The sequence below is a fragment of the Lampetra planeri genome, chromosome 36 (genome assembly GCF_965212315.1).
Source record: "Lampetra planeri chromosome 36, kcLamPlan1.2.h2, whole genome shotgun sequence".
NCBI classification, from domain to species: domain Eukaryota; kingdom Metazoa; phylum Chordata; class Hyperoartia; order Petromyzontiformes; family Petromyzontidae; genus Lampetra; species Lampetra planeri.
In genome coordinates this window covers 5,669,347-5,696,893 of record NC_136142.1, presented here as the reverse complement: position 1 = coordinate 5,696,893, position 27,547 = coordinate 5,669,347, and the positions used below count along the sequence as shown (strand labels likewise).

The 27,547-nt window shown below is 41.9% G+C and overlaps 2 protein-coding genes across 3 annotated transcripts; one reads left to right on the top strand and one right to left on the bottom strand.

The window, feature by feature from the left end:
- Window positions 1-205: 205 nt before the first annotated feature.
- On the bottom strand, window positions 206-13,588 carry LOC144730718 (ras-related C3 botulinum toxin substrate 1). 2 transcript variants are annotated; one of them, XM_078611413.1, is made up of 6 exons: window positions 13,370-13,588; window positions 12,335-12,406; window positions 7,790-7,907; window positions 4,923-4,985; window positions 3,266-3,425; window positions 206-1,780 (listed from the first exon to the last, which is right to left on the bottom strand). In XM_078611413.1, exons 1-6 carry the CDS (start codon window positions 13,402-13,404, stop codon window positions 1,650-1,652), a joined length of 579 nt encoding a protein of 192 aa, XP_078467539.1. In that variant the 5' UTR covers window positions 13,405-13,588; the 3' UTR covers window positions 206-1,649. The 2 variants fall into 2 exon arrangements, with proteins under 2 accessions (XP_078467539.1, XP_078467538.1); XM_078611412.1 differs by having other exon boundaries at window positions 206-1,783; window positions 13,370-13,582.
- Window positions 13,589-14,702: 1,114 nt separating this feature from the next.
- LOC144730717 (ras-related C3 botulinum toxin substrate 1-like) lies at window positions 14,703-25,658 on the top strand. Its single transcript, XM_078611411.1, has 6 exons — window positions 14,703-14,785; window positions 19,318-19,389; window positions 21,785-21,902; window positions 23,274-23,336; window positions 24,352-24,511; window positions 25,432-25,658. Exons 1-6 carry the CDS (start codon window positions 14,751-14,753, stop codon window positions 25,566-25,568), a joined length of 585 nt encoding a protein of 194 aa, XP_078467537.1. The 5' UTR covers window positions 14,703-14,750; the 3' UTR covers window positions 25,569-25,658.
- The last annotated feature ends 1,889 nt before the right edge of the window (window positions 25,659-27,547 follow it).

The following is a 27,547-nucleotide window of genomic DNA, read 5'->3' as shown; positions in this document are numbered from 1 at the left end:
TGATATTCCTTAAGACTGCTTGCACGTGTTACTTGCTAACTCGACCAGACTGGACATCTGTAAAAAAAAGTTTCATAGCTCATTGGGTTCCTCCAATCTCAACGTGGTGATTGTGAATCTGTATATATGTACTGTGGAAACTTATTGAAATGGTGTCTCATTGAATTTAACCAAGATTATTAATAATTGCTGCCGCTGCAGTGTCTGTAGTGTGGTAGTTTTTAATCGTGTTTTTTTCCTCTCCCAGGCATTGTGAACATACAAGCCGACAAGAGATTGACAAACACCACCTCACAGCAAACCTCACAATCCTAGACATATGCAGTCCAATAGTCTACTAGCCACATGCATTGTAACACTGTAATATGCATCGCCATAAAACATGCCCCCCCCCCCCCCCCCTGATATTAATTCATCTGCACGTTCTTACGCATTCAGGAGACGACTGGCAAAACCTTGACACGGCGTCGAGATTGACCAGAATAGAATGTGTCCGGTGTTAGTGATGATGAAAGCTTTGCGTTGTTCCGTTTGTGTGGCGGGAACCGCTAATGCAATTCCTAACCTTCCCACACAAACCACGGAAAGTGAACAACCAACAGAAATATAATTGGGAAATACAAAACTTAAAAGACTGTTAACAAGAATTTAATGGAACGGCAAAGACCGCTGTTCAATCAATGCGCTTATCTTTTACTAACTGCAGGTTATACAGCTTAAACATTAATTCTGTAACCATTAGTGTAACGGTTGAATTGTAAACATTCAGTTCATACCATAATCTTGCAGTACTTTTTTCAATTCATTCAGCATTTACAAAATTCAACTTTCACCAAAACCATTATGCGGATGATTTGTCAGTCATTTTATCACTTCTACATTATTTTTATTAGTGTTTCGTGATCTGGACACTGCATTTTTGTATTTTTAAAGGTTAATTGCAAGACATTTTTTGTGAGCAACAATTATGGTGATTAATTCCGATCTATGCTTAACATTGATTTTTAGATCCTCTTTTGAAATTTAGCCATTGTAGCGAGCTAAGGGGAAAGTAATTTTAATGACGGATGTTTTCATGGAATTACTTGTGCTCAAGTTGAAACCGTTGATCTCACTACACTTTAGATCCTGGATTAATGTAAAGCGAGCAGCTGGTATTCAAATAAAGATTATCAGCAGCACTGGCTCGTTGTTATACCATTCTGTTTTTAATAAAAGTCACCATAGTCAGAAATTATTAATGTCAATAGGGTCTTTCCGCCAGGTTAATTGATCCCTATTATACTCTTATGTCCGTGTAAAGTTGGTCAGAAGTGGTCCTCCAAATTCTACAATTAAAGCGGTGTGGTTATGTACACGATACGAAGAGGTACCAGACATGTGCCGCACATTAATCGGTGAGAAAATGAACGTGCGTTTTAATATCTTGCAAACAATATCGCGCAGAACAACAATTTTGTTTTAATAGTATTTGTCAGCATCACCTGCAGTGTCACGGCCTCTACATGTAGCCCAATAATGAAGCCAACCGTACGCAACCCAAAACAACGTTACCACTTCGCGCTGGCGGTAACCTCCGGACGCAAGTGGTGCTCGTCCGCTAATCCACTCGTAGTGTGTGTTGTTAGTGTGGAGAGTTAAGCGGTGATTTACAGGAGCTGGCACTTCTTCTTGCGCTTCTTGGCGGGTGGGGGACACAGCACGGCGCGGATGGCCTCGTCAAACACGGTCTTGAGGCCGCGCTGAGTGAGCGCCGAGCACTCCAGGTACTTCACTGCTCCTGCTCGCACGCCACACACAAGCCACCGGGTAAAGCAACACGCAGCAGCAGGACCAGCGCAATGTGCATATAAAGAACCGCTCCCGAACAGGATAACACTATTACAGAAGTTTGTAAAATCCACAGCTTTTAGGCCGGAGAATTAGCGGATCTATAATATTGTAATGAGTTGCAGCAGTAGCACTGTGGTTAGCATACTGTGTTACAAACTCAGCAACGTGTTCTGTTCCTGACCACAGTTATCATAAATGTTGAGCGATGTCTGAACCTGTTTTGGACCCTCCCACCACCACCTTCACCAGTCTGCACTGACCAGTGTGTTGAACTATAATAAAAAAACTGCATGTAGAGACATGCAGTTTTTTTTACTATCTAGAAGAGGTATGAGGCTGCTACAACTCCTACAAATGAATGATTCCAAACCTCTATTAACAGCTTCAAGAATACAGAATGTAATGTTAAAAAAATACTGTCAGAAGGAAACAAGCATAGCAATTCCCTGGAATATTTGTAGTCAAACCTACTGAGGTCCTTGGGAGTGTGTATCGGAACTTTAATAGCGTAGTCGCTGTTAACATCAATTACATTCGACCAACACTTCTATTTATCATATTTCCTATTTAGTCCTTTGACAATCCATTAATGTATGCAATCCTCCCGGCGTTAGTTATGGCGGTTGATTGACCATACTTAAACACGCTGGTCAGCGTGGAAAGACCTGGGACCAGTTCACAAATCACCCTTCCCCAATGTTAGTTGGGGCCAGAATTGAACTTGGGAAGTTAAGCTCATGGCACAGAACGACAACCACTGTTCACTGCTCCTCCCCGCTACTCCAACGGTCCACGGAAAGCTTTGCCTTTACGCATGACACTGATAACTAATGGATATGACACTGAACATTTAGCTCGCAAAATTAAATTATAGATGTGTCAATGAGATTGTATGCGTGTTAACATGCATCTGCAACGATGCACGAGTATGTGCGTACAATGTGTCCTCTAGATAATGTGAGCAAATATACCATGTTGCACATATAACGGGGGTATTGGGGACATCTAAATAACACAAAATTGGATATATTTTTCTCTTTTTCGAATTGCACTCCAGAAGCTCAAAAACAAAACATCGTGAAAAGAAACGCTGCATTGTTTTTAGCCGCGACTCCAAGCAGCACAGACACCACGCAGCCCCAGTTTAGTCCTGTACTGGCCAATTACTGTAGCAATGGACTTTGAGTTCCAGAATTAGTTTGTGATTTTCAGCTGTTTCAAAGGTGCTTTTTTTACATCAATATTATATTTGTGGATTCATTTTAGTAATTCCATATGGCAACATCACCCCTTTATTGATAGACTATTATAGCCGCGTGTGAAAGAAAGTGCCTTCTTGATAACATTTGAGTTGGAAGAATGGCGCCAACTCATATCACTGTGGGAATTGCAAGTGCAGGCAAGGCTGCACACGATGGTGCATTATCGCTACCAATCTCTTTGGCCATGGCCAGGCCCTGTGGGTAGGTGATGGGCGCCAGCTTCTTCTCGCGCAGCTTCTCCACAGTGTCCTTGTCGTCCCGCAGGTCAAGCTTGGTGCCAACCAGGATGATGGGGGTGTTGGGGCAGTGATGGCGCACCTCTGGGTACCACTGGATAAAAAAGATTAAGGGTAAAGTGTGTTATCGCATGTGTTTGTTTGCTTGCGTTTGTTTGTGGGTTTGTGTGTACTGCACTGCACTGCACGACAACCTCAGTTGGATTCCCGGCCATGGCTAACATCAAGTGCAAGTGAGGTCTGAAAAAGTTCAAAGCCGCTTCTTGGTTGACTTAGCCTTAAATTAATATTTTGTGCAGCGTGTACACGTTAGCACTCGGGAGACAAAGGTGGCCAGGCATGGTGCAAGTCACACCACCCCACCCTATACCGTTGCAAACTTAATAGGTGCTTGCTAACAACGCTTGCCCCAACAGTCTATAAAAGCGACATGGGGATCTTAGTTTGTTTACGTATCTTTGTTCTGTTGTGTATGTGCATGTATATTTTGCGTGCCTCTGTTTGCGTGTTTCTTTGCGTAGGTATGTGAGCATTTTCAATCCAGATCCATTCAGTTTGGTTCCCTTCAGTCATGTGCTGGCTGGGGCTGTATGCAATGTCTTTGGCCCAAGAGTTTATAAAGGGTATATGGGTAAAGTTTGTCTTTGCATGCTTATACAAGTGCAGGTATATGAGATGCTGTGTGCATAAAAGTGTGCTGTGTATATCTCCGTGTGTCCGTATCTCTGTGTACACATGTGCATCAACCCACGGGCTGGTTGAATATTCCAATTCACCCCTTTGCTCGCTTAGTTGAATGTGAAGGAAGTCTTCGTGAACCCCTTAAATCTGCAGCCGTGTTACCATGTTGAAGACAGTGTGGAACATTTCTGTGACGGCAATCCCCTGCTAGATGGAGGCCTCCCAACACCATGCGGTTCTTGGAGGGGTTGTCTGTCCATACTTCACCAGGTTGGTTAATATGGGTTAGGTGGGGTGAGGTGACTCGGGATAAGTTCAGATATCCCTCAGAAAATGGCCATACAGTACAATAATAAGATTTACTGCAATGCATTGTTGCCTACCACGTAGTCCCACACCAACCTACGACACCTGTCATTCATGGTGGTTGCCCACCCAAGCACTCTCCAGGTTTGGTCCTGCTTTGCAATCGAGGTCCGATGAGCACCGACACATTGTGAGCGATTTGGTCATCGTGCTGTTATACTGGTAGGAACCTCCTGGTTACACCGGCCCACAGGAGATTATTCTGTCCGTCTGATGTGCAGGGAGGGGCTTGGTGGGTAGGGAGGGGCTGAGTGGGGAGGGGAGGGTGGGGAGGGGCTGGGTTGGGAGGGGTTGGGTGGGGCTGGGTGGGGGGTGGGAGGGGTGGGGCTGGGTGGGGAGGGGCTGGTCACCCCGTACGTTTAACCTACTCACGCCGGCCATATTTGCGGAATACACCACGCCGCCGTTGACCCTGGCCATTGACCGAGCAATCCAATGTTCCTACCAGCTCCCTCCGCAGGAATGTGTTTGTTACATATTGTGCCAATGACCGCGCGTCACCACGAACGCGGAATCAACGCCGAGTGAATGTGGCGATGCTCACTTTGGCACGGACGTTTTCAAAGGAGGCCGGGCTCACCAGAGAGAAACAGATCAGGAACACGTCCTGTTAAAACAAATCCACAACATACGCTTAGTATAAACCAAAGCCTATTCACATTAATCTCTTATTATATTCACCACAGACACTCTTCTGTGTAAGACTCTCAAAGCAATCTTTGTGACCAATTCCATTTGGGTTTCAGTCAAGACCACTTTGGGTAATTTTGCTGCGTTTGGCATGGTATATTTGTGTATTTATATATTTATGCTTTTTTATCTAGGAAAGCATCACCGAGTAATTTTCAAATAATTTTATCAGCATTGGGATGATTAACTAATACTAGTTACAATGTTTTTAGTAAATGGATGAAAACCAGAGAACCGAGGAAACCCATGCAGAATAGTGGGAGAAAATAAACTCCACACACTGCAAGGCACCAAAGTCAAGAGTTGAACCCAGGACTTATTGCAGTGAAGTACAAGTGTAAAGGGTAGGCCAATTGTTTGTTTATTAATTGTCTGCATTACCTCTGTAGATGGATAATATGTAAATTAGGCTAGGAAACACATGTATTGCTTACTTATGTAGAATGGTGGTGAAGACGAGAATGTGTCATCTGTTTTTATTGTTTCATAAATAAATTGGGTCAACACCTGCTCTGAGTCAGAGTGAGGGGCATCTAATAATTATTAAACCAGCTTTGCCTGTCGGCCTCTTTTGCATGTGTAATGAGTTTGAATTTAGGCGCACACAACTTCTTGGGAGGCCACACTATTTATTACTGAACACAACAATTAACTCTTACATTACGCATAAGGTGGTGACCACCGACCTACTCTAGCTAACACACACTTCTCTAACTCTCAGCTACTCTAGCGTGACCCAGCCAGGTGGGCTACTGGCAGGTCCGCTGACTGCAGGCTTGACTCTTTTTGGTGTCTTCACGATGCATCTTCATTCTTGATACGGGCAGCCTCGAACCTCGTGAGGAGGCTGCTTATAATGGCCTCGGCGTGCCCGGGCCCCACCCTGGCCACGCCTCCCTTCGAGAACCCTCTGGAAGCCCCCCCCCCCCCTGCTGTCCACGTGCCCCCCGAGGTGCCCCCGGCCCCCACTGGGATCCAGTCACGTGTCCAGCCGGGGTCACAGAGAGTGCCACGACCTCACACCACCCCCGTGGGCCTGAGTCCAGAACCGGCCCTGACGTCATGTGTGTGTGTAGACCCACGTGGTAGTGACGCTCCCCCACATGGTGACGTCCCACGTGTGCATGTGTACACAGTAGTGATGCTACAATCACTACACATGTACTGTTAATTTTCAACCCAGATAATCCACCCACAGATATTGATAGTTGACTTCAAATGTAGGTTTGTCCATTTAGAAGTAGTTTTATGACAAAATTCTTGTCATGAACACTCCACCACCAAACATGATTGTTAAGTTGACAAAGATATTATTTACACATGCCAATAAATTGATAAAATTCTGACCAAGAAAGCTCCTCACTCGTGGCTTAAACAATTTAACTTATAGCAAGCAGATACTATAAAGATACAACATTTAACTGTACAACTTAGTAACCAAGGCTTCCTAAAACAACACTACCAGTCGACCTCTACTCCATAGGGGGTTGCTCCTCTGCTGCCTTTGATGATGGGAATTTCCTCTCCCATACTCTGCACACTGCTGCCATCTCCGCCTGTGAGAGACCTGATGACCTTACGATTAACTGCCCGCCTTAACATTGTTCTCGACATCCGTCTTCATATTGTATCAACTGCTCATCCATGCCTCGAGGGCTTTATAATAATTTCAACATTTTTCAAATAATATAACCCACAACCCTATCCATCCTTTCAACAACCATTTTCCAAAACGCATGTCTCATAACTGCAAAGTATTTAGACACCATATGTAGAGCCCTTTTGTCAACCCACCGCTGGATGAGGGCCTCACCACTGGCAGCACAGATGCTAGAGCATGATACAGCAATTCAAAGGATTTGCTGCACTACCCTCTACTGAAGGTAAAAAGTAAACACTTGTATTTTTCATGGTGGTTGCTCATCCAAGCACTGTCCCTGCAAAACTCTGTTTGGCTTCTGAGATCTGAAGAGATGGGTATTTCAGGTGATTTGGTCACGTGTCTGCAAGTGGAAACAGCTCATTCTGCAATTCCTAGGAAACAACTGCGACTCAGCTATAAGCACTTAAAACAATGTGCGATAATGTCTTCAAAAAAGTGTGGAGATCTCTGAAAACGAATGAACGAAGCAACAGTTTTGACTACCCGATGTTCAGATGAGGCAAATATCAACTCAGGTACGTGCATTCATTTTTTTTAACGGTATGCCAATTATGCTGTGTCATGTTATGAGACAAATAATCCATTCAGATCACTCAAAGAGCAGTGCAAACCTTCGTGTTAGAGAACGGTCCATGGAGTGGATATCACTGAACTACTTATGACATCCCTGCGGTCCCTCGATGGGGCAGAACTTTCCCACCCATTCTGGCAGAGAAATGCTTGTCACATGACAATCAAACTTATATTAGAAATTATCACAGCTATAGTGCAGCCAATTTAAGTGCACAACCAAATTGAATGTGACAGGTTTTTTGTGTGTGCAGGCATTGGTATCCTGCCCGAGGATAATCAATTCACCACACTTGAGAACTTGGTTTAATCACAGGTAGCCGAAACCCACATTCTAACAAAGAATCGCAGCTCTGCCAGCTCTTGACACCAGAGTCACCCAGCATCCTCTTTTCTATCTTATTCAACCAGTTCTGCTACGAGTGTGCATTTAGAACTCACTATCTGAGCAGCCAGTTCTACTACGAGTGTGCACTTAGAGAACTCACTGTCTGAGGGTAAGAGAGTGGACGCAGACGGTCGTAGTCCTCCTGTCCGGCTGTGTCCCACAGTCCGAGGTTCACCGGCTTGCCATCCACCATCACGTTCGCAGAGTAGTTGTCAAATCTGTGCGGTCAGCACAAACAGCCCCCCCTCCCCTTATTAGACAACTACCAGGGAATACGAGCTGCCGTACACAATCACAAGGATCAGCTTTGCTTGTCGGGTTTATTTTGCATGCACCGTTCATTTGCAACCCAGATAATCCATCCACGGATATCGATAGTTGACTTAAAACATAGGTTTGTCATAGCCAATACTGTAATCAATATTTGTTTTTGGGTTCGGCCATGTAGTAGTAGTTTTACGACGGAATTCTTGTCATGAACAATCCACCACCCAACAAGATTGTCAAGTTTACAAAGATATTATTGATACATGCCAATGAATTGATCAAATTCAGATTTAAATAATAATTAATCAAACATGATCTATGGACTTATGGATGAAGGCAACCTCCTGGCTGCCGTCATCTCTCAGGGTCTCGTGATGCAGCAATCCAATCTTTAACTCTGACACACACGAGTTGATTTTATCGCTCCCTCACTGTGGACATCCTTTAATGCATATCCCATCCATTGCCTGCCACTGTGGTTTGTCTTGACCACTGGCCATCATCCCTTATAATAATATTGCATGGCCTTTAATCACCGTGTTGAGCTGCTCCTAGTGTCTAAAACGTTCCTATCAAGCATCCATATAACTATGCTTAATCACACAATTGTAGTAAACTTACTTTCACTCTGCTGACCTACACGACAATATTCTTCTATACTCATACATGTATACCAGCAAATTTAAATTACTCCATAATTCAAAACTATGCTGCCAAGATGCAGGGCTACATTGTGAGCTTCACAAGACAGTACAGAAAAATCCATTATTGTACTGTACTTCTATGCTTCCACATATATGCTCCTGACGTTCAACCCACACTGACCAGCGCTGTGAAGTATGGTCAAATAACCCTGATAGCCCTAATGGCATGGCCCTCATCCAGCAGTCGACTGACAAAAGGAGTGTACAGGTACATTTACATTTTGTAAAGATATACGCTACTTTCCAATATCTTAGGTAAGCCTGTAAAATGCTTGTATTATTCTGTGTCTATGAAAGTAAAAACTCTGGTTTCACAGTTTTTGCAGACAAAAGGCATCCTGTAAGAGTCACAGAAGCTGGCTATGTTTTGAGTGGCTTTAACCAAACTACCTCTTTCCAATACCCATCCTCTCCAAAATGTTTTCCACTCGGTTTAGTTCCCTCAAGGAAAGCTTGCCAATGCCCCATTTAATGACCGTATTTAAGTGAATTGGCTGGGATAGATTGCGACACGAGTGGGCACAGCTTTCAATGTCTACCCGAGCCTAGAGCGTAAGGGACACACTTGTGAGAAGCGTGTGCATCCCTTCTCCCTAGGCTATAGGCAAAAGCCTATGGCTAAGTTTTGACAGGGTGTCTTCCATAATGTTTTAGTACTGGCACTCTAAGACTAGAGAAATCAATTATGAAAATCAGAGAAACGTGCTTGAATTGACGAGTGGACGAACAGTACTGTGTGGCCTTTGGCATTTGGAATGTGGCTGTAGAGCAAAAACACATGTAGGGCATGTGCAACTATGTGCATCTCTCTCTGGATCTCCGTTTCCTCATGTCTTGCTATATTTTGCCGTCTCTCCACGTCTACGTCTCTTTCTAAAAGTCTTTTGTCCGTCTCCGTGCATCTTCCCATGTCTACCTATGTCCATCTCTCTCAATCTCTATTTCTCTCCATGTTGCCCTTTGTATTTGTTTCTGGGGACCCTCCCCACCTCACCTGCATTAGGCTCTACTTATCGTTAAAATGGATTTGAGTGAACCTTCACCCTACCTGCTCTGCACCCCATGGCTCATTTCTTCCATCTCTCGATGTGCCTGTCCCCCCTGCTAAATATGTCTGTACCGTTGCCTCCAGCCTAGGCAGAACTCAGAAGCAGCTGTGACATTAAAGCAGCAGAGCCGCAAGGCGATGCTTCAACTGTAATATAACTTACATCATTCAAGAGTCAGGTTGTGCTTATTTAAAAATTGCATGGAGAAACCACTCTGTGATTAAAATTGATGAGTAATGATTCTCCCCTCTCAATTTAACAATTATTATTCTAGATCACAATTCAACTTAAATATCTATTCTTTAACATTCTTGTGTAGTGGCCTCGAGTGGCTCATATGAACTCATTACGCACATTGTTGATTCGTACACCTAATTAAATACACGGATGTAAGCTTAAGAATGTATATTAATCAAGGAACTGATGCATCACTACACCCACACTAGAAAGCACCGATATTACTATCAATACCATTGTCCATAATACAGGCTTTTTTGTTAGATCGTGTAAATATAAATGGTCTTAATCTTGGGTCTTTCAGTAAAGTCACATAGATAGGTTCAAAGAAAATAACAAAAAATAACAAATAACTACGACGTTTCGATTGCAACACAAGCATTTGTCATCAGGAAGAAAAAAACATTTTTGTTGTCATCAGGAAGCAAAATATATTTTTTTCTTTGAACCTATCTACGTGACTTGACCGAAAGACCCAATAATATGAATTCCTGCAGTCACGAAAGCTTTAAGTCAAGATATGTGTCGTTAAACCGACAACCACCTGACACAGCCAATTATTAAGGTTTGTCACGTAAACAGAACATGCCAAATCATTACTAGTACAGCAGACCGGTGTGTTGGAGAGCAAATCCACAACATTTACAATCGGAGTACGACGTTTCGCCAGTAATTACAATCAGCATCAGGCGGCAGCCAGATTTGTGTATTATGGATGATATTGGTTGCGAAAGCCTACGTGTTAAACTGACAATACCATTGTATTTTATGCTGTATACAATTTTCATATATCAGAAACACGCAGTTGCTTGATGGCATTCATTTAATGAATTTTCCATTTGACACAAATCAAAGCTGTCCACCTTCAGAGGCAATACCCATCATCTGTCAACAAAAAAAAATATGTCAACATGCCAACACACTTAAACCTTCAGACGTTTACAAATTGTCGGCCATAACGTGTGAATCTTCTCATGCTGACAATACCTATATCTGGGATATGATTCATAGCAAATAAAGCACTGAAAATTGATTGAGGGATGAGATTAGATGTTTGGAGAAACGCACTGGATGGAGGTGGCAAGAGACTGTGAAGAGTGTAATACACTTGGGGAGATCTTTGCTCAGCAGTGGGATATTTAACGGCTAGAATCCAACCCCTGCATCATCATTGGGGAGAAGGGAAACATCATTAGCAGGAGTTGTATTAAAGTGCTGCTTAAAGGGCCTCTGGCCTAGGGTGTAGGATGACAAAGTGGCATATCTACCTAAGGTAGATGAGTCTCCAGTAGTGATTATGCCACAAAAGGATAGTGAGTCACATCATCAATGGCAGAGGATGATCTTAGTGGGTCAAAGGCAGCCACAATATTGGGAGAGGATTAATAACTCTTTAATCCCTTACCAGCCACCACATCATGTCTCCCTGACAGAATCCATGCAGACAATGCACAGGTTATGATAATGAGGCTGGCTGGATACTGGAAACCTAGGATGAGTTGTAAAAAATTAAGCTGATGGTGGTGGTAAGGGATAATCCTCTAACAATTTATCACAAATGTCAATAGGAAGTGAGAATAATGAGGTAAGAGGATTGCACATTTATGTAGTGATATCGATTATGCACTGACCAATGTGAAGCAAGATCAAACAACCTCCATGACTGACAAGGTGTTGGAAGGAACTTCATCCAGCAGTGGAAAAAAAACATGCTGTACCTAAATCCATCACAGGTGACTGAGGAGATGGTGAAGATCAATTTTCTCAATAATTAAGAGGGTAAAGTTTCAATGGACTAAATATATAGCACTTTGGAAGAGTAGAGAAGTGTTTTATTCAGGTGCATGAAGAAGATGTTGGGTGCACAGGTTACCGAGACAAGCATAGGAGTAGGCACATAAGTAGGTGAGCAAGTGAAATACCCAAAGCCAAATGGTGGAAGACTACAAGATTAGATTTTAAAGGTCAATATCTGGCTTTGCGACAGTTCTAAGATCCCATGTGGTGACATTAATGGCAATGGCTGCGATAATCTCTTCACCTTGCCCTTTAATGACGGTTAGTTTTGAAACTTCAAGTTTACTGAATTTTTTGGGTCATTTGGTCTATGGTATTAAGAAATAGCACAAATCCCTACACCTCGGAAATGTTTTAAAATATTTTAACAATGCTCCTCACTGTGGACCGTAACCCACACTGACCAACATGGTAATGAAAGAACAAACCACCGCGACCTGCATAACCCCAGTAGTCAATTGACAAAGGGCTGTAAAACTTATTGGGGAAGGAAGCTTCACTTTGAAATTTGCTTTAGGGACATTCATGCTTCCTATTACACTAACTATTAGCTTGTGATACATTATGATGAAAGTGCAGCAGGATACATACACAGTGGGGATGTACTCCCCCGGGAAGGCGTTCGTCGTGTAGCTGATGAGGAGACACGTCTTACCAACGGCTCTGTTGGGAGAACATGCAATACATTGAGGCAAATGGTGCCACACAAGCGCACCCATTAAGACAGTGTTACAGCACACACGCGCACCAAAGGCAGGTAATTATTTACACAGCATTTTACAGGCAATGTGAAGCAATCTGGTTAGGTTCATTAACCAGGCAACAAGACTTGGCCCAGTTTTCCATGGTAAACTTTACCTGGCCGACCGAACATGGGTTCTGAGCCTTCTTTCTCACATATACTCCTCTGTTCTACTGGCACATCCGAGCCAAGCCAGGGCACTCATGGGCGTGAGGATTTCTAATGGCCAATTGCCGTGCGGAACCAAACCACGATACCCTGGCATCAAAACACATCCGAATCTGGCTCGCGGCCGAGCCGGGCGAATGTTAAAGATAAATCTAGCTAAAGATCCGGGAAATATTGAAATACATTCCAGTGGTGATCGTGGCCAAGGCTGGAACCTGGGATCAATGTCACACACAGCTCTCTTACACACATACAACAGCCATTCAATATGTGAAGACACAAACACGATCAACTCAACAAAAATATATGGAACAAAGACATACAAGACATATAAAAAACCACACAACATATGGAAAAGGCACACAACACAACCAGCACCCAGATACACAGTACACATACAATACACACATGGGACACGGACACACACACATACGCACATACATTATACAACATAAAAACAAATGTAATACAGTCCACGCAACACACTTGAACACGGGTACACGATACAATTCAGTGCATAAACATAAACCACCCATAACCTTTAAAACAAAAAAAACCCCGCTCGCTGGGCCGCGCCCTTCTTAGGCCCCTCATCACTTGCCTCGTAGCCCCTACCGCCACGAACCGCTCGCTCTGGGCGGGAAGCTTAGGCAAGACCGAGGCTGCAGCCCGCACAAGGCCCTAACCAGGCCGGAGTTAAACCGCACCGCACTCACCCGTCTCCCACGACGACGCACTTAATCGCCTGCATCTTGCCTGCGTTCTTGCGCCTTATTTTTAAGTGGGGGGAGGAAAAATCAAGCAGAATTAAGCGTTACGTGTTTTGAAGAAGAAAAAAAACGGAGCAGTCAATAAGCCGCACTCATCCGCCCACGGAACGGAGGTTGCGAGCCGACGCCTAGAGCCGGGCGCGGGGGCGGGGCTCTGTTGAGTGTAACCACGCCCCCGTGAGGGAGGCCCCGCCTCTGTATATTAGACCACGCCCCGTCTGCGCTGAGTCAACGTCAATAAACATTTGCATTGCCATTAAAGAACACGTGCTCTGCAGAAGGGTCATTTCCCGAAACGTCGCCTGGGATGTTTTTTGTTTGTTAATTTATTGTAAGGCCACTTTTCGATTTAAAGCTTTCGTGACTGCAGGGATTCATCTTTTTGGTTCTTTTGGTAAAGTCACGTAGAATGGAAATAATAAAATAATAAAAATAAAACAATAAAATAATATAAATATTTTATTAGAATAAAATAATATAATTATTGTATTGTTTTATTTGGAAATAATAAAAAAACTACGTAGTAGATTAATATAATTATTTAATAATAATAAAATGAAACAATTCTTTTTTTTTATAGATGTATTATTTCCATTCTACGTGACTTTACCGAAAGAACCAAGAAGATGAATCGCCTCCTCCTTCGAAACTTGCCAGGACCCTCCTGGAAATTATTCTCTTGAGACTCTGCGAGGCTTTTCTTAGTAAACAAGCGTAGTCATGAATTTTGATTTAAAGCTTTCGTGACTGCAGGGATTCATATTATTGGTTCTTTCGGTAAAGTCACGTAGAAGGGAAATAATACAATAATAAAAATAAACAATAAAATTCTCACGACGTTTCGATTTCAACACAAGCAATCACCATCAGGTGTGAAAGAAACCCGCCACTTTTTTCTAATTTTTTTACTGTGGGTTTCACACCTGATGATGATTGCTTGTGTTGAAATCGAAACGTCGTGAGAATTTTATCGTTTAATTTGTCTTATTTTATTATTTCCCTTCTACGTGACTTTACCGAAAGAACCTAGAATAAGCGTAGTCATAATAATAATGATGATTCATAGCAACCCGATAACTCATCGGAGAGGTAAAAAAAAATACAAGCTGGAAAAAACTCCCCATGGAAACAAAACAGATATTGTAAGATAGCGATGAAAAAAAATCGCACCAATTCATGAAATTGAATGGTTCAACCCCTCCTGGGAGTGCCGGACAAACCCTGGGGGGTGCGTCTCTCGATTCTTAAGAACTGGTCTAACAATAAATATATATAACACGGGTCTTTGTGTTTGTGAACTCAGTTGGGGACTCATGGTCAACTCGACATGACGGAGATTAAATGCATCGTTGTTGGCGACGGGTGAGTTTTCACCATCGTAATTATTTCCGTGAATTATAAGAGAGACAGACGAGACGAGAACAGGGTTGACACAACAAAGTAGTTTAAAGGAAGTGTTTTTTTTTATTGTTATCATTGTGCGTTTATGTATTACCTGCTTTTATTATCATCCCCTTCATGAGATAGCCTTTATTAAATATTAGAAGCGGAGGAGGCGAGAACAAGTTTGAGGGTTTTGGGAATTGTTGTTTACCTGATAATGAAGAGCAAGATACCAATGTGCATCAAGAAGTAAGTACGTGATGAGTGTATACTTACCTTAACTCTAGATACTGCACGCTCTAGGAATGCAGAAACAAAAGCTTACATATTAACGGAGACAAAATATTAACCATCAGATTTGCTGATGACAACGTCATTATAGCATTCAATGGGAACGGGCTCCAGGAAATGTCAGAGTAACTCAATATTCTATTATGTATGACGATATGTTCAGGAGTTAAGTGATAACGAGCCGAATGGCTCACAGGGTAAATCCTAATAAATGAAACTGAAACTGACAGTTCGTGTAGTTTTGCTGTTCCTCCATTAGCACCCTTGTTTACTAAGTAAGCACACCCTCTCAATGTGTTGCTTTTGGTGTTTAGTAATTCTAATCTGTTAACATTTAAATGCTCCTCGGGATTTTACCTTTTTATTTGTATATTTGTCTGTCCAGTAGTTAAATACTATGACTCAGTCGTTCAACACGGTCCTCAGACACCAGGAGGAACAGAAACAGTTTCTTCTTCGAGTGTTCGAGAAGCATCGTCAGTAATATCCGAACGCAAAGAAGTCCAACATTGTCCAAAGAATTCGCAGTGACATTTATCTGGACCATGTTGTAGATACTATCATAAATGATCAACCAGTATTTTTTGGGGGATTTCCTTTAAACTCGCAGTGCTTCAGATTAACAAGCAAATGAATAAAACCAGGATACGTGCTTTTGAAGATAGCACGCTTTAATTTTGAGTGGCACCCTAATTAACCCATTCAAAAATTCGAAGGAGGCATCACAGTTATACACTCCACTACTCCTGACGCAATTGTCTGGCTGAACCACCTCATTGTAGAATTATAGTTGTTGCTCTTTATCAACATAAGCATTGCCAAGTTTGGTTGAATATAAACATCAGGAAAACGAAGGTTATGTACGACAAGTTCGCTGACAATCGGAGATGTATGTCGGAGGCACACAGCCGGAAAACACAGCAGAATAGGTATTCATAGGACAGCGATTGAGGCTAGACCAGGGAAAATATCATGCCACAAAGATCCAGACCAAAAGCAGGTTGGAGTGCTTTTGTAAAACGAAACCAACTAATGAAAAACATAGAATGTGTTAATCAGTCCATATTTCATGGCATGACATTGATCATAACGTGGAAATTTATAACAAACATGAAACAAAAACTGAAAAGTGCGCAAAGAAGCTTGGGAATGTGCACACTTGCAATTACTTTGAGACACAGAAAGAGGAACTGAGCTGCTCTGAGCCGAGTTCTCCAGGAGTCAACACTTTGTGGTGACACCAGCTTATCTGTATCATCAGAACAGTGGATGATGCACTCCAACCATGATCGCTTTGGTAGTGGGTTGTGACTTGCTTCTAGATTTGAAGCTTTCGTGACTGCAAGGATTCATACTCTTAGGTCTTTCGTAGGTAAAAAAAATGAAATTAAAATTAATAAAAATAAAACAATAAAAAATCACGACGTTTCGGAGGCAACACAAGTCTCCGTCATCACGTGACTTACCGAAAGAACTAAGAGTATGTGACTTGCTTGTTCACCAGTGGCCATATTCAAACAGTTTTCACCCCGACCATACAGTACAATCAAAAATCATCATTGCTTTGATGCAAAACCTAAATTAATCTGTCAGCACTTTGGTTACACATTCACGGCAGCAGAGAGTTACAACCCAAAAGCAAAACTAACATTGATAATGGGTAAAATGCATCTTAACTAATCTTAACTAATTTAAGGGGAGGTACTGCAGGTGAATAGGCAAAACAAATTGCTGTCCTTTTATCAGAATGAAAAATTACCAGATGAATATACACAAAAATCTAAAAATCTAAGATTTGTGTGTATTGTGAATTCCACCCCATTCATTTATGCATATTATGTGCTATCTCATTAAATATGCAGAAATTTACATATTATGTAAACACACTATTGACTTAGTAGATGAAGTCAGAACTTTTTGGTTTGTTTTAATGTGATCAATAACTAATTGGTTGGTAATCTACAGAGGCTTTTCTAAAAATATCGTTATTTCAGTTAATTATGTTAAAATACACTTTAACATGTTAAAAAACAAGATTTTCGCAATGTGTTCCCCCTCTTATTGCCATGACAGCAAAGTAAATAGCCATATGTGACTAAGCTAGACGTCTGCTCCAGAGAATAAGCTTTTCACTGATATGCAATTCAACTAGGTTAATTCTTAACATGCGGAGATAAATTGCGATGAAAGATGCTAAAAAACGCTAATTTAAGGCTTTGTTTACTTGGCGAAGTTTATATAAAATCGTAAAAACTAACTATTTATAAAATAGAAATATGTATTTTACAAATATAAATAGTTCGTTTTTATGATTGGTAATAATTGTGTGCATGTTATGAAAGTTTACAATTTGTAGAAGCAAAACGTAAAAAAATATGAAATTGACAAACTGAACAAAAATAATGATTTTTGCCTGTAGTACATGGCCTTAAATAATAATCTTAACAGGTACATTAACAAGTTAGCACTTTAGATATCTTTACTGAATAATACAGAACCACCAGTACTTGCCTCACCTGCCAGTAAATGATCATGAGCACACAAGCTGCTAGAAACAGAAGGAAAACAGAGAGCGCCAATCTATTCCAGACTTCACTAAGTCACTGAAATTGAAGCACAAGCGTGAATGAATGCAAGAATATGTATGAAATACATCCCTTGGGGACAAACATACATTTGTAATTTATTGTCTTAATTATCAGCAGAGGTGTTGGAATGCTTTCTTTGTAACCTCGGGGCAAATAGGCGTGATTACGATAGGTGCAAAAACAGGTTTCCTGCGAGAAAAATTAAAACAGCTGCTCAGTTGGAAAGGTTATCATGTATTATTTTACTTCTGTTGATGTAACAAATAAAATGGCACCGTTAAAGTTTTGCCACCTTGGGTGGTGCCCATATCTTTGTCTGACCCGAGGACTAAGCCTGGTGAAAATGATTGGCATGCGTCTGTGGATTGTGAACAAACTTGTTTTCTTGCAGTCCCCAGTGACGGATGGTCTGCATGGGGTTTGAGGTGACACCCCACCTAAAATGTTGTTATAAGCTATTTTTAAATATATATTTATTTGATGTAGAATAAAACTCAGCTATAACAGCTCCCATTCAAATGTTAATACCAATCGGTGAATTCAAGTATATATTTTTTTATGTAAGTGTATTCTCATAAAATAGTTTAAAACCAAACATGTATGTTTTCTCCGTGGTCACGTGGATTTTTTTCTCCGGGTCCTCTGGTTTTTCCTTCCACGTTTATAAAGATACTTTTAGAATATGTGGCTGTTATAAATTTCCACGTGATAAACCACTCCATTGAGCTATCATTTGTGGCGAGGTCGCTTTTGAAAAAGAGCTATATAGCTCAGTAGGCTTTACCTGGTAAAATAAAAAAAACTGTTAAAATCTGAATACAGTAAGACCTTGGATTGCGACTAACTTGGTCTGCGAGTGTTTTGCAAGACGAGCAAAATTTTTTAATAAATATTAATTTGATAAACGAGCGGGGTCTTGCAATACGAGTAGTACGTGTTTACGCTTTGTCTGCCGAGCGTCACGTGATCACAACTGATACACGAGTGCTTTGGATTACAAACACGTTTCCGGAACGAATTATGCTCGCAATCCAAGGTTTTACTGTAGTTTAAAGTGGCACAATGAAGCCCCTGGCTAATACAAGCCGCTGTTCCAACTTAATTTTCAAAGGGACAGCCAAACAGGTCCCTGCGGGGTGGGCTGGTAGGAACGAATAACCAAAGAATATAAAGATAATGCATTATTACACTTGTTTAGCCAGGAAAGCGTCACTGAGTCTAAAGGTTTTTGTAGGGTCCTGCCAAGTGTTTGCAGTAGGGGGCGATGTTGCTACACGGACGGACGGACGGACGATATAATCTATTGTAGGCTGGTTCACTTCGTTCCTACCAGTATAAACTCATCCTTCTAACGCCCCCTCCCACCTACGGCGCCGGCACCGCCCCACCAAACATTTGAGAGGCCAGCTGCCACCGGCATTAAGGGTAAAGTCAAGAAAAATTCACACATTTTTCGAATTCACCAGTTATTTGCTGTGTGTGCGGCACGTGTGTGGGTGTTATGAGAGACAAGCACGTCGGCTGTGGTGCTTTCCTGCCGCACCACCCTAAACAGGGGATGCCATCGGCAAGAATAGAACTGGGGATTTAGTTTTTTGTCTTGTGTGATCGTAAGTCGTCGTTCTTTTGCAGATACGTGGGTAAGACATGCCTGCTCGTCGCCTACACGTCTGACGTCTACTCGCAACACAACTTCCTCCCCTTGTACGTGAACCCAGCCCTGGTCAGGGCCAGAAGCGCACTCAGATAGACATTCGGAGGGGGCATTGTTTTCCTACCACAGGTCATTTTGCCTACGCGTGCACGTGTGTATGTATTTTTATTTGCATATGTGACCGTGCGTAGGTATGTATTTGTCACTCTTTGTGTCTGTGTGTATGTATGTGCGGTGCGATAATGTAATGGTGAGCGCACTGCGCTCCGAACTCCACGACCCGAGGTCGATTTCGGTGACGAATATCTGAACCCGTTTTGGGCCTCCTCTAGGTCGATTGGGCCTTAAATCAGTACCTGGTGAGGTGTGTAAACGTTAGCACTGGGAAGACAAAGGCGGACGGGACGTGGTATTGGGTACCCCCCCCCCCCCCCGTTGTGCCGTGCCAGCCTTTATTTAGGTGCTACTCGCTAAAAACATTTTTAACAACCGTCTGTTAAAGGCTATATGGGGGATCTTTGTTCAGAGACACAGTTAGAGGTACTCTTAGGTTTTTTTCGGGAAAGTCACGTAGGTGAAAATAAAGAATAAATACAATAATAATAGAAATACCTTTATTATTTATAATTAAAAAAATAGAAATAAAATTATTATTTATAATAATTTTATTTCTATTATTTATAATAATTGTATTTCTATTATTATTTCCATTATTTATTTGTTATTATTTATAATCATTTTATTTCTATTATTAGTTCTATTATTTTATTTGTATTATTTATTTTTACCTACGTGACTTTACCGAAAAAAACCTAAGAGTATGAATCCTTGCAGTCATGAAAGCTTCAAATATAGAACAGTTAGAGGACTCTGGGTGTCGCGCCAGCCACAGTGCTGGATATGGGAAATGCAGGTATGTGATTAGTACTACTTATGCCCGTGCATTATGCAGGATTAGCAGCATCAAAGGGAGGGGATATGGGAAATGCAGGTATGTGATTAGTACTACTTATGCCCGTGCATTATGCAGGATTAGCAGCATCAAAGGGAGGGGATATGGGAAATGCAGGTATGTGATTAGTACTACTTATGCCCGTGCATTATGCAGGATTAGCAGCATCAAAGGGAGGGGATATGGGAAATGCAGGTATGTGATTAGTACTACTTATGCCCGTGCATTATGCAGGATTAGCAGCATCAAAGGGAGGGGATATGGGAAATGCAGGTATGTGATTAGTACTACTCATGCCTGTGCATTATGCAGGATTAGCAGTATCCAAGGGAGGGGATATGGGAAATGCATATGGGAAATGCATATCCCCTCCCTTTGATGCTGCTAATCCTGCATAATGCACGGGCATAAGTAGTACTAATCACATACCTGCATTTCCCATAAATATGCTAAATTCCTCTTGATATGCAAATTATTTTGTCAAGGCGTCCTTTCCCCCCCTTCCTACCCAGCTTAAATATATGCTCCAAGCATGGTACTGTTTCATTCAGACGCTGTCGCCTCGACAGACCTGGTTTTCACCTGAGGACGGCTGCTTGCGTTGTGGCCGAAACGTCGTGAAAATTATTGTATTATGTTTTATTTTTATCATTTTATTACTTCCCTTCTACGTGACTTTACCGAAAGAACCAAGAAGATGTTTTTTTACCCTTTTATCTGGCAACAAAACTGACACTTTTTTTTACAAAGAGTCATGTTTGCAAAGACCACAATACCTGCAGTCATAATGTATGCATTGTCCTTGAAGTTGATTGGTCCACACCCGAGACAGCTTTCCTTAGAGCTTGTCTCACATGGGTTGGACCAGATGACGCCAAAAGGCGCAAGCACGTTTATTGAAAATATACGTGCGTACTCTTAGTTCTTTCGGTAAAGTTACGTAGGTAAAAAATGAAATAAAAATTAATAAAAATAAAACAATAAAAATCACGACGTTTCGGAGGCAACACAAGCTTCCGTCTTCAGGTGAAACCGTCACAGCAAAATATCTGTACCTTATATAGTGGTTGAGGGGGGAGGAGCCAGGAAGGGCAGCGGGGGAGGAGGAGTTGTGAAGTGGTTAATAACTGCTGCCCTTCCTGGCTCCTCCCCCCTCAACCACTATATAAGGTACAGATATTTTGCTGTGACGGTTTCACCTCAAGACGGAAGCTTGTGTTGCCTCCGAAACGTCGTGATTTTTATTTTTTACTTTTATTAATTTTAATTAAATTTTTTACCTACGTGACTTTACCGAAATAACTAAGAGTATGAATCCTTGCAGTCACGAAAGCTTCAAATCTAGAATATACGATCGTGCCAAACTAACACGCGGTACGACCCGAAAACACATTGCAGAACAATGTTGCCGGGCTTGTCTGAAAAAACTAGCCTTAAACTGCTGTTTCTGGTACTGTAATAATTTAATGGGCTGTGTCATTTTCATTGCCAAGGTTTAACAGCTTCTATGCCAACGTAACGGTGAATGGCGACTCGTTGAACCTACACCTGATGGACACACCAGGATTAGAGGAGTATGATCGCCTGCGTTCTATCTGCTACACGAACGTCGTGAGTGTTACCCCCACATAACGCTCGCTTTTCAGACGATTATATCAACTTCTAACTCGGAACAGTATTCACTGATCCTGGTAAGTCACCACCGCCGCCCAGGTAAACAAATGTTTCCCTTGTGTGTCACGTGAACATGAAGTAAAACACTTTGGTTACGTGATCTTTGACCGTAACTTTGTTAAATTCAAACGTGGCGAACCTAATGTTTATGAACTGCAGGAAAAGGCTTTGAAGAACTCAAGAATGAAGGCTGCAAAGTTGGGATGGAGATACATATGGGCAAAACAAAAGTCGTGTTAAACATGTTTGCTGAACAAACTGAAATTATTATTTGCCGGGTTTGTCTGAAAAAATCTCGCCTTTGGAAAACGATCTAGGAAAGTAAAATCAACCGATACCAAAATAACCGTCAGGACCTCCCCAAGTCAAGATTAAGCTTTTTGACCGTAACTTTGTTAAATTCAAACGTGGCAAACCTAATGTTTATGAACTGCAGGAAAAGGCTTTGAAGAACACAAGAATGAAGGCTGCAAAGTTGGGATGGAGATACATATGGGCAAAACAAAAGTCGTGTTAAACATGTTTGCTGAACAAACTGAAATTATTATTTGCCGGGTTTGTCTGAAAAAATCTCGCCTTTGGAAAACGATCTAGGAAAGTAAAACCAACCGATACCAAAATAACCTTCAGGACCTCCCCAAGTCAAGATTAACGTTCCACAACCCACTTCGGGATTTTATTCTTGCGTATGACGGCAATATGTTCAGGAGCTAGATGACAATGTCGAGACAGCTTCAGGAGAGAGTCCGTGTAGTTTTGCTCTTCCAAGCTCTCAAAGTTCCCACGTTCAACTCTGAGGCTCGGTGAATAGCTTGGGAAAATACCAACGTTGCTAACTCGCACTTAATCATCAACCCCAACGAAAAACCCCACCGTTTTCAAGTTACCCCACAAACCATACCATGTATTGAATTACATCAGAACATCGCAATGCAGATGTATGTATGCTGAACTTCTTTAACATCGTACGTAGCCAACAGTGCTAATCGGAGGTGCGGGGAAGGACAACATCACCTACAGCGATGGATAATAATAAGGAATTGCCCACGGTGCGATCGCGGTGTGCAATATCAAACCACAGACCACATAGTAACACTAGCGCCTGCTTCGACCATTCACCGGCAGAATTTCAGATGTTGACCAGGCTGCTCCTGAAGCCAGCTGTCCACGGGCTCATCCACCAACCTCAACATGAACATATACACACTGGATGTTACCAAAACATTAACAACCTACGCTGCATTCTCCTACATTACTTTTTAAAACGTTATCAAGTACTAATTGTGTTTGTCACCTTGCTCTGAACAGGACGTGGTTCAGATCTGTTTCTCTCTAGAGAACCAGTCTTCATTTGACAGCATCCATGCCAAGGTGAGCGGAGGCTTTAATAGCGGCAATATATGCCAAACACACTCACCACTGCACTAATAATGATTTCAAACAGCTGCGATTGAGACAAACAGCACCGGTGCTTTGTACTATGACATATGATTCCGTAAAATGGCCATTAACCAAACAAAATGGGACAAAAAACTGCAGTGTGCAAATAATTAATATTCTTTGGTTCTTTCGGTGAAATCACGTAGATGGAAAATAATAAAATAAAAATAATAAAAAATAAAAAATTCATTTAAAAAACGACGTTTCGATCACAACACAAGCGGTCGTCTCTCCACCTGATGACGACCGCTTGTGTTGTGATCGAAACGTCCTGAGTTTTTGGTTTTGATGAATTTGTTATATTTTAATAATTTTGATGATTTTTATTTTATTATTTAATATCTACATGACTTTACCGAAAGAACCAAAGAATATGAATTCCTGCAGTCACGAAAGTTTTAAGTCAAAATGTGTGCAAAGAATTGAGAGATGTTAAGGAAAGGGCTTGGAGCCAGAGAGAGAAGCAAGTGGGCACTCACTGATTAGCGTAGATGCACAAACCCTTCTCTATACAGATCACGTGACGACCACGGTTTTCGCAAAGCATCATCGTGTTCTTCTCACATTTAAATAATGTAAAGGTGCAGCCCTGCAATTGATTATTTACGCCACTGCTTCCGAAAGGTCCTCCACTCGAGTAAGCTCTCAAGCGCTCTTGAGAACTTCCATGCTGGCTATACATTTTGGATGGGAGTATCACACCTTACCCCACGACATGCAACCTACCGATTGACTATGGTGTATCCATTTATACTGCTTGATAGACAGAGGGGATATTTAAGAAAATTGCCCCATTGTTTTAACTGCTGTGCCATGAGATTAAATTGAAATGGCAACCTCCAGATTGTCCAGTGCGATAAACATGATACCACAGCAGCATCATACATTGAAATATAACCTAAATGAATATGACGATGCTGTGATGGCTTTGTCGTTGGACTTCCAGTGGTACCCAGAGGTGCGCCACCACTGCCCCACGGCTCCCATCATCCTGGTTGGCACTCAACTCGACCTCCGGGACAACAAGGACACTGTGGAGAAGCTCAGTCGGAAGATGCTTCCGCTCATCACCAACGAGCAGGGCCTGGCCTTAGCGAAGAAGATTGGTATCACTAATTCACCATGCCAATATTATTGTAATTTGTTTAAAGTTGGGATATTTGATATTTAAGTAATCCGTTACTCTATTGATTGTTAGTTCAATCATCCGATTAATCGATAAAGTGTTTTAGAAAAAAATGTGTCTCACTTCTGTTCCCGCATGTGCCGCTGGATGAGAAGTGATGGGCGGGATTTGATGATGTCATTAGCATCATCATCTGTGTCGTGCTGGGCGTGGCTTGTAGGGGTTGCCTGCCTTCGTGAGGCAGAACGTTAAGCCGTTTGTAATTTTTATAGGAGCCTAAGTAATAAAAAAAAGGATTAGATTACAATTTGTCATTGGTTCATCTACTAATCGTCCCAGCTCTACATTTCTTAAAGTGGTGCTCAATTTGCAGTGCAAATCACGGCGACTCTGCAGTTTCCATTTTGCAACATAATTGCACATAACTGAACCATTTCCGCATAGGCTGAACTGTGAAATGCTTCTAGGTCTAGAACCTTGTCTCGTGGAGGCCTATTTCGCCAGCAGTGGTGTAAGCAAACAATGGCAGGGCTACACCTTTAACACATTTCATAATTAAACGGACGTCGGTTATGCTGGAAGAGCTTAAGACCGGCAACAGGAAGACTTCTTCACAATTCTAGCAAATCGCCTGATGAAGTTGGTTGTAATCACCAGTGAAACGTCGTATTCAAATTGTAAACGTTGTGGGTATACGCTTCAACACACCGGTGTGTGCTGAAGTAGTAACTAATTGACACGTTTTGTTTCCGTGACAAACCTTACTATTTGGTTGTCGGGTGGTGGTGGGTTAACGACACATTTATATCCACGCGATCTAACCCAAAAATCTTTATAATGAATAATATTGCTCGCGAAAGACCACACGTTAAACAGCGTTTGTGTGTGGCGTCTGTGCAGGGGCGGTCAAGTACGTGGAGTGCTCGGCACGCACCCGGAATGGCATCAAGACCGTATTTGACGAGACCATCAGTGCAGTGCTGTGTGACCCACCTGCCAAGAAGCCCAAGTCCAGGAGTTGCTGCAGGCTACTTTGAGAAAAAAAAAAAACGCTCGTCACGAGGTGGCCACGAGGCTCAGGGGTCAAAGTGCTGAGCTTAGAGGTCACTTCTGATATGGTGCACGGGCCAGAGAAGAAATTGGTACCGCATTTACTTACAAGGCTAATACGGGTGAATAATTTGATCATCCCCTCGTATAAGATTGTGATTTTATAATTCACTCTTGTTGACCACATACAGATATTGGAACTGCGAAAGCTATTCGACCCCAGGAGATAACGATAAGTAAATCATCTATGATATTATAGATGTGAATCCAGGTTTCAGCCACTTGTGATTAAACCGAGCTTCTGAAGTGTGGTGCGTTTCTGGCCTCAGCACACTCACCAATGACGACTGCACACACAAAGATCTCGTTAGAAATCTGGTTGTGCACTTAGTTTGGCGAGTTTCCAACCCTGGTCATGCAGAATATCATGTGACAAACATTACTCCTGTAGAAGGAGTGTATGTATGTTGAAATTCTTTCGCACCGTACGTAGCCAACCGCGATATTCGGAGTGGGAAAGTGCTGCCCCCTAGTGTGGGAATAACAGCTCTCTGGGATACACCTCAGAGGCAGTGACGTGGCATGCACTTGCGTGGATTGTTCTCGAAATGCGAAGGGTTGCCCTGCTCTTGAGAGTGTACTGAATGTATGCATTGTCTCGTGGCATGGCAACAATAGCACATACTCTTAGTTCTTTCGGTAAAGTCACGTAGGTAAAAAATGAAATTAAAATTAATAATAAATAAAAACAATAAATTATTATTAATTTTAATTTCATTTTTTACCTACGTGACTTCACCGAAAGAACTAAGAGTATGAATCCTTGCAGTCACGAAAGCTTCAAATCTAGAAACAATAGGACAATTATTTTTGTCTTGCTGCTCTAAGAGCGGGTTTGGTTGTTGTTGTGAAGCTGCCCCATCACTACCCCGACTGTCCCTACCCCACCCAACTGCTGTGCACACTCCCCCCCCACCCCTCCCACAACACCACCACTGTTTAACACGTGGTAGGCTTTCACGACCAATATCATCCATAATAGAGGTTTTTGGGGTTAGATCGCGTAAAAATACAAATGTGTCGTTAAAACCCGCCACCACCCGACAGCCAACTAGTAAGGGTTGTCACGTAAACAGAACGTGGCCAATTCGTCACTCTTACAGCACTAGTGTGTAGTGTATAGTGTAGTGTATAGTGTAGTGTATAGTAGTGTAGTATACTAGTAGAGCACACCAGTGTGTTGGTTCAAGCCACAACATTTACAATCTTAGTACGACGTTTCGTCAGTAATTACAACTAGCTTCATCAGGCGACAGCCAGATTTGTGGAGAAGTCCTCCTGTTTCGTTCCTTATATAGAGACGTAGATGTGGTGACCACACTTCTGTGCTCTTTCGCAAACTGGGGGGAGTTAATGAGTCAACGTACATTGTGCATGTGCATTATGCGAGCCCTTTGATCTTGTCCTTCCTGTCCATTGTGTGTATTAAAACAGCCGTACCAATGGTAATCGCTATTGAAGTATGCTGCCTTTATAGGCATGCATTTAAACAATGTATTATTTGATGATTCGCTTCCACGCAGCACTTAAGGCGGTCGTTATCCGAACGGTTACAATTATTTTCATTTTTTCAATTTCGATATATTCTCTAATTAGTCTTGGCCAGTCGTAGCTAGTTTTACACACAACTTCAACATTATCAAAAGAAATTGAGTGTCCTTGTTGGCACGCGTGTTCTGCTACTGCTGACAGTTGGATTTGGGAGTATTTAATATTTCTCTGATGTTCTTTAATCTCGTGCTAATCATTCTTCCAGTTTACCCAACATAACATTTGCTTCGGTAATACATCTTTTGTACCATATATTAATTTCTGTATTTTATGTACCATGCCAAATCTGACTCAGATATTTTATTTTTCCAAACATCTGGCTAGTTTATCAGTTGCTCCTGCAATGTACGGTATT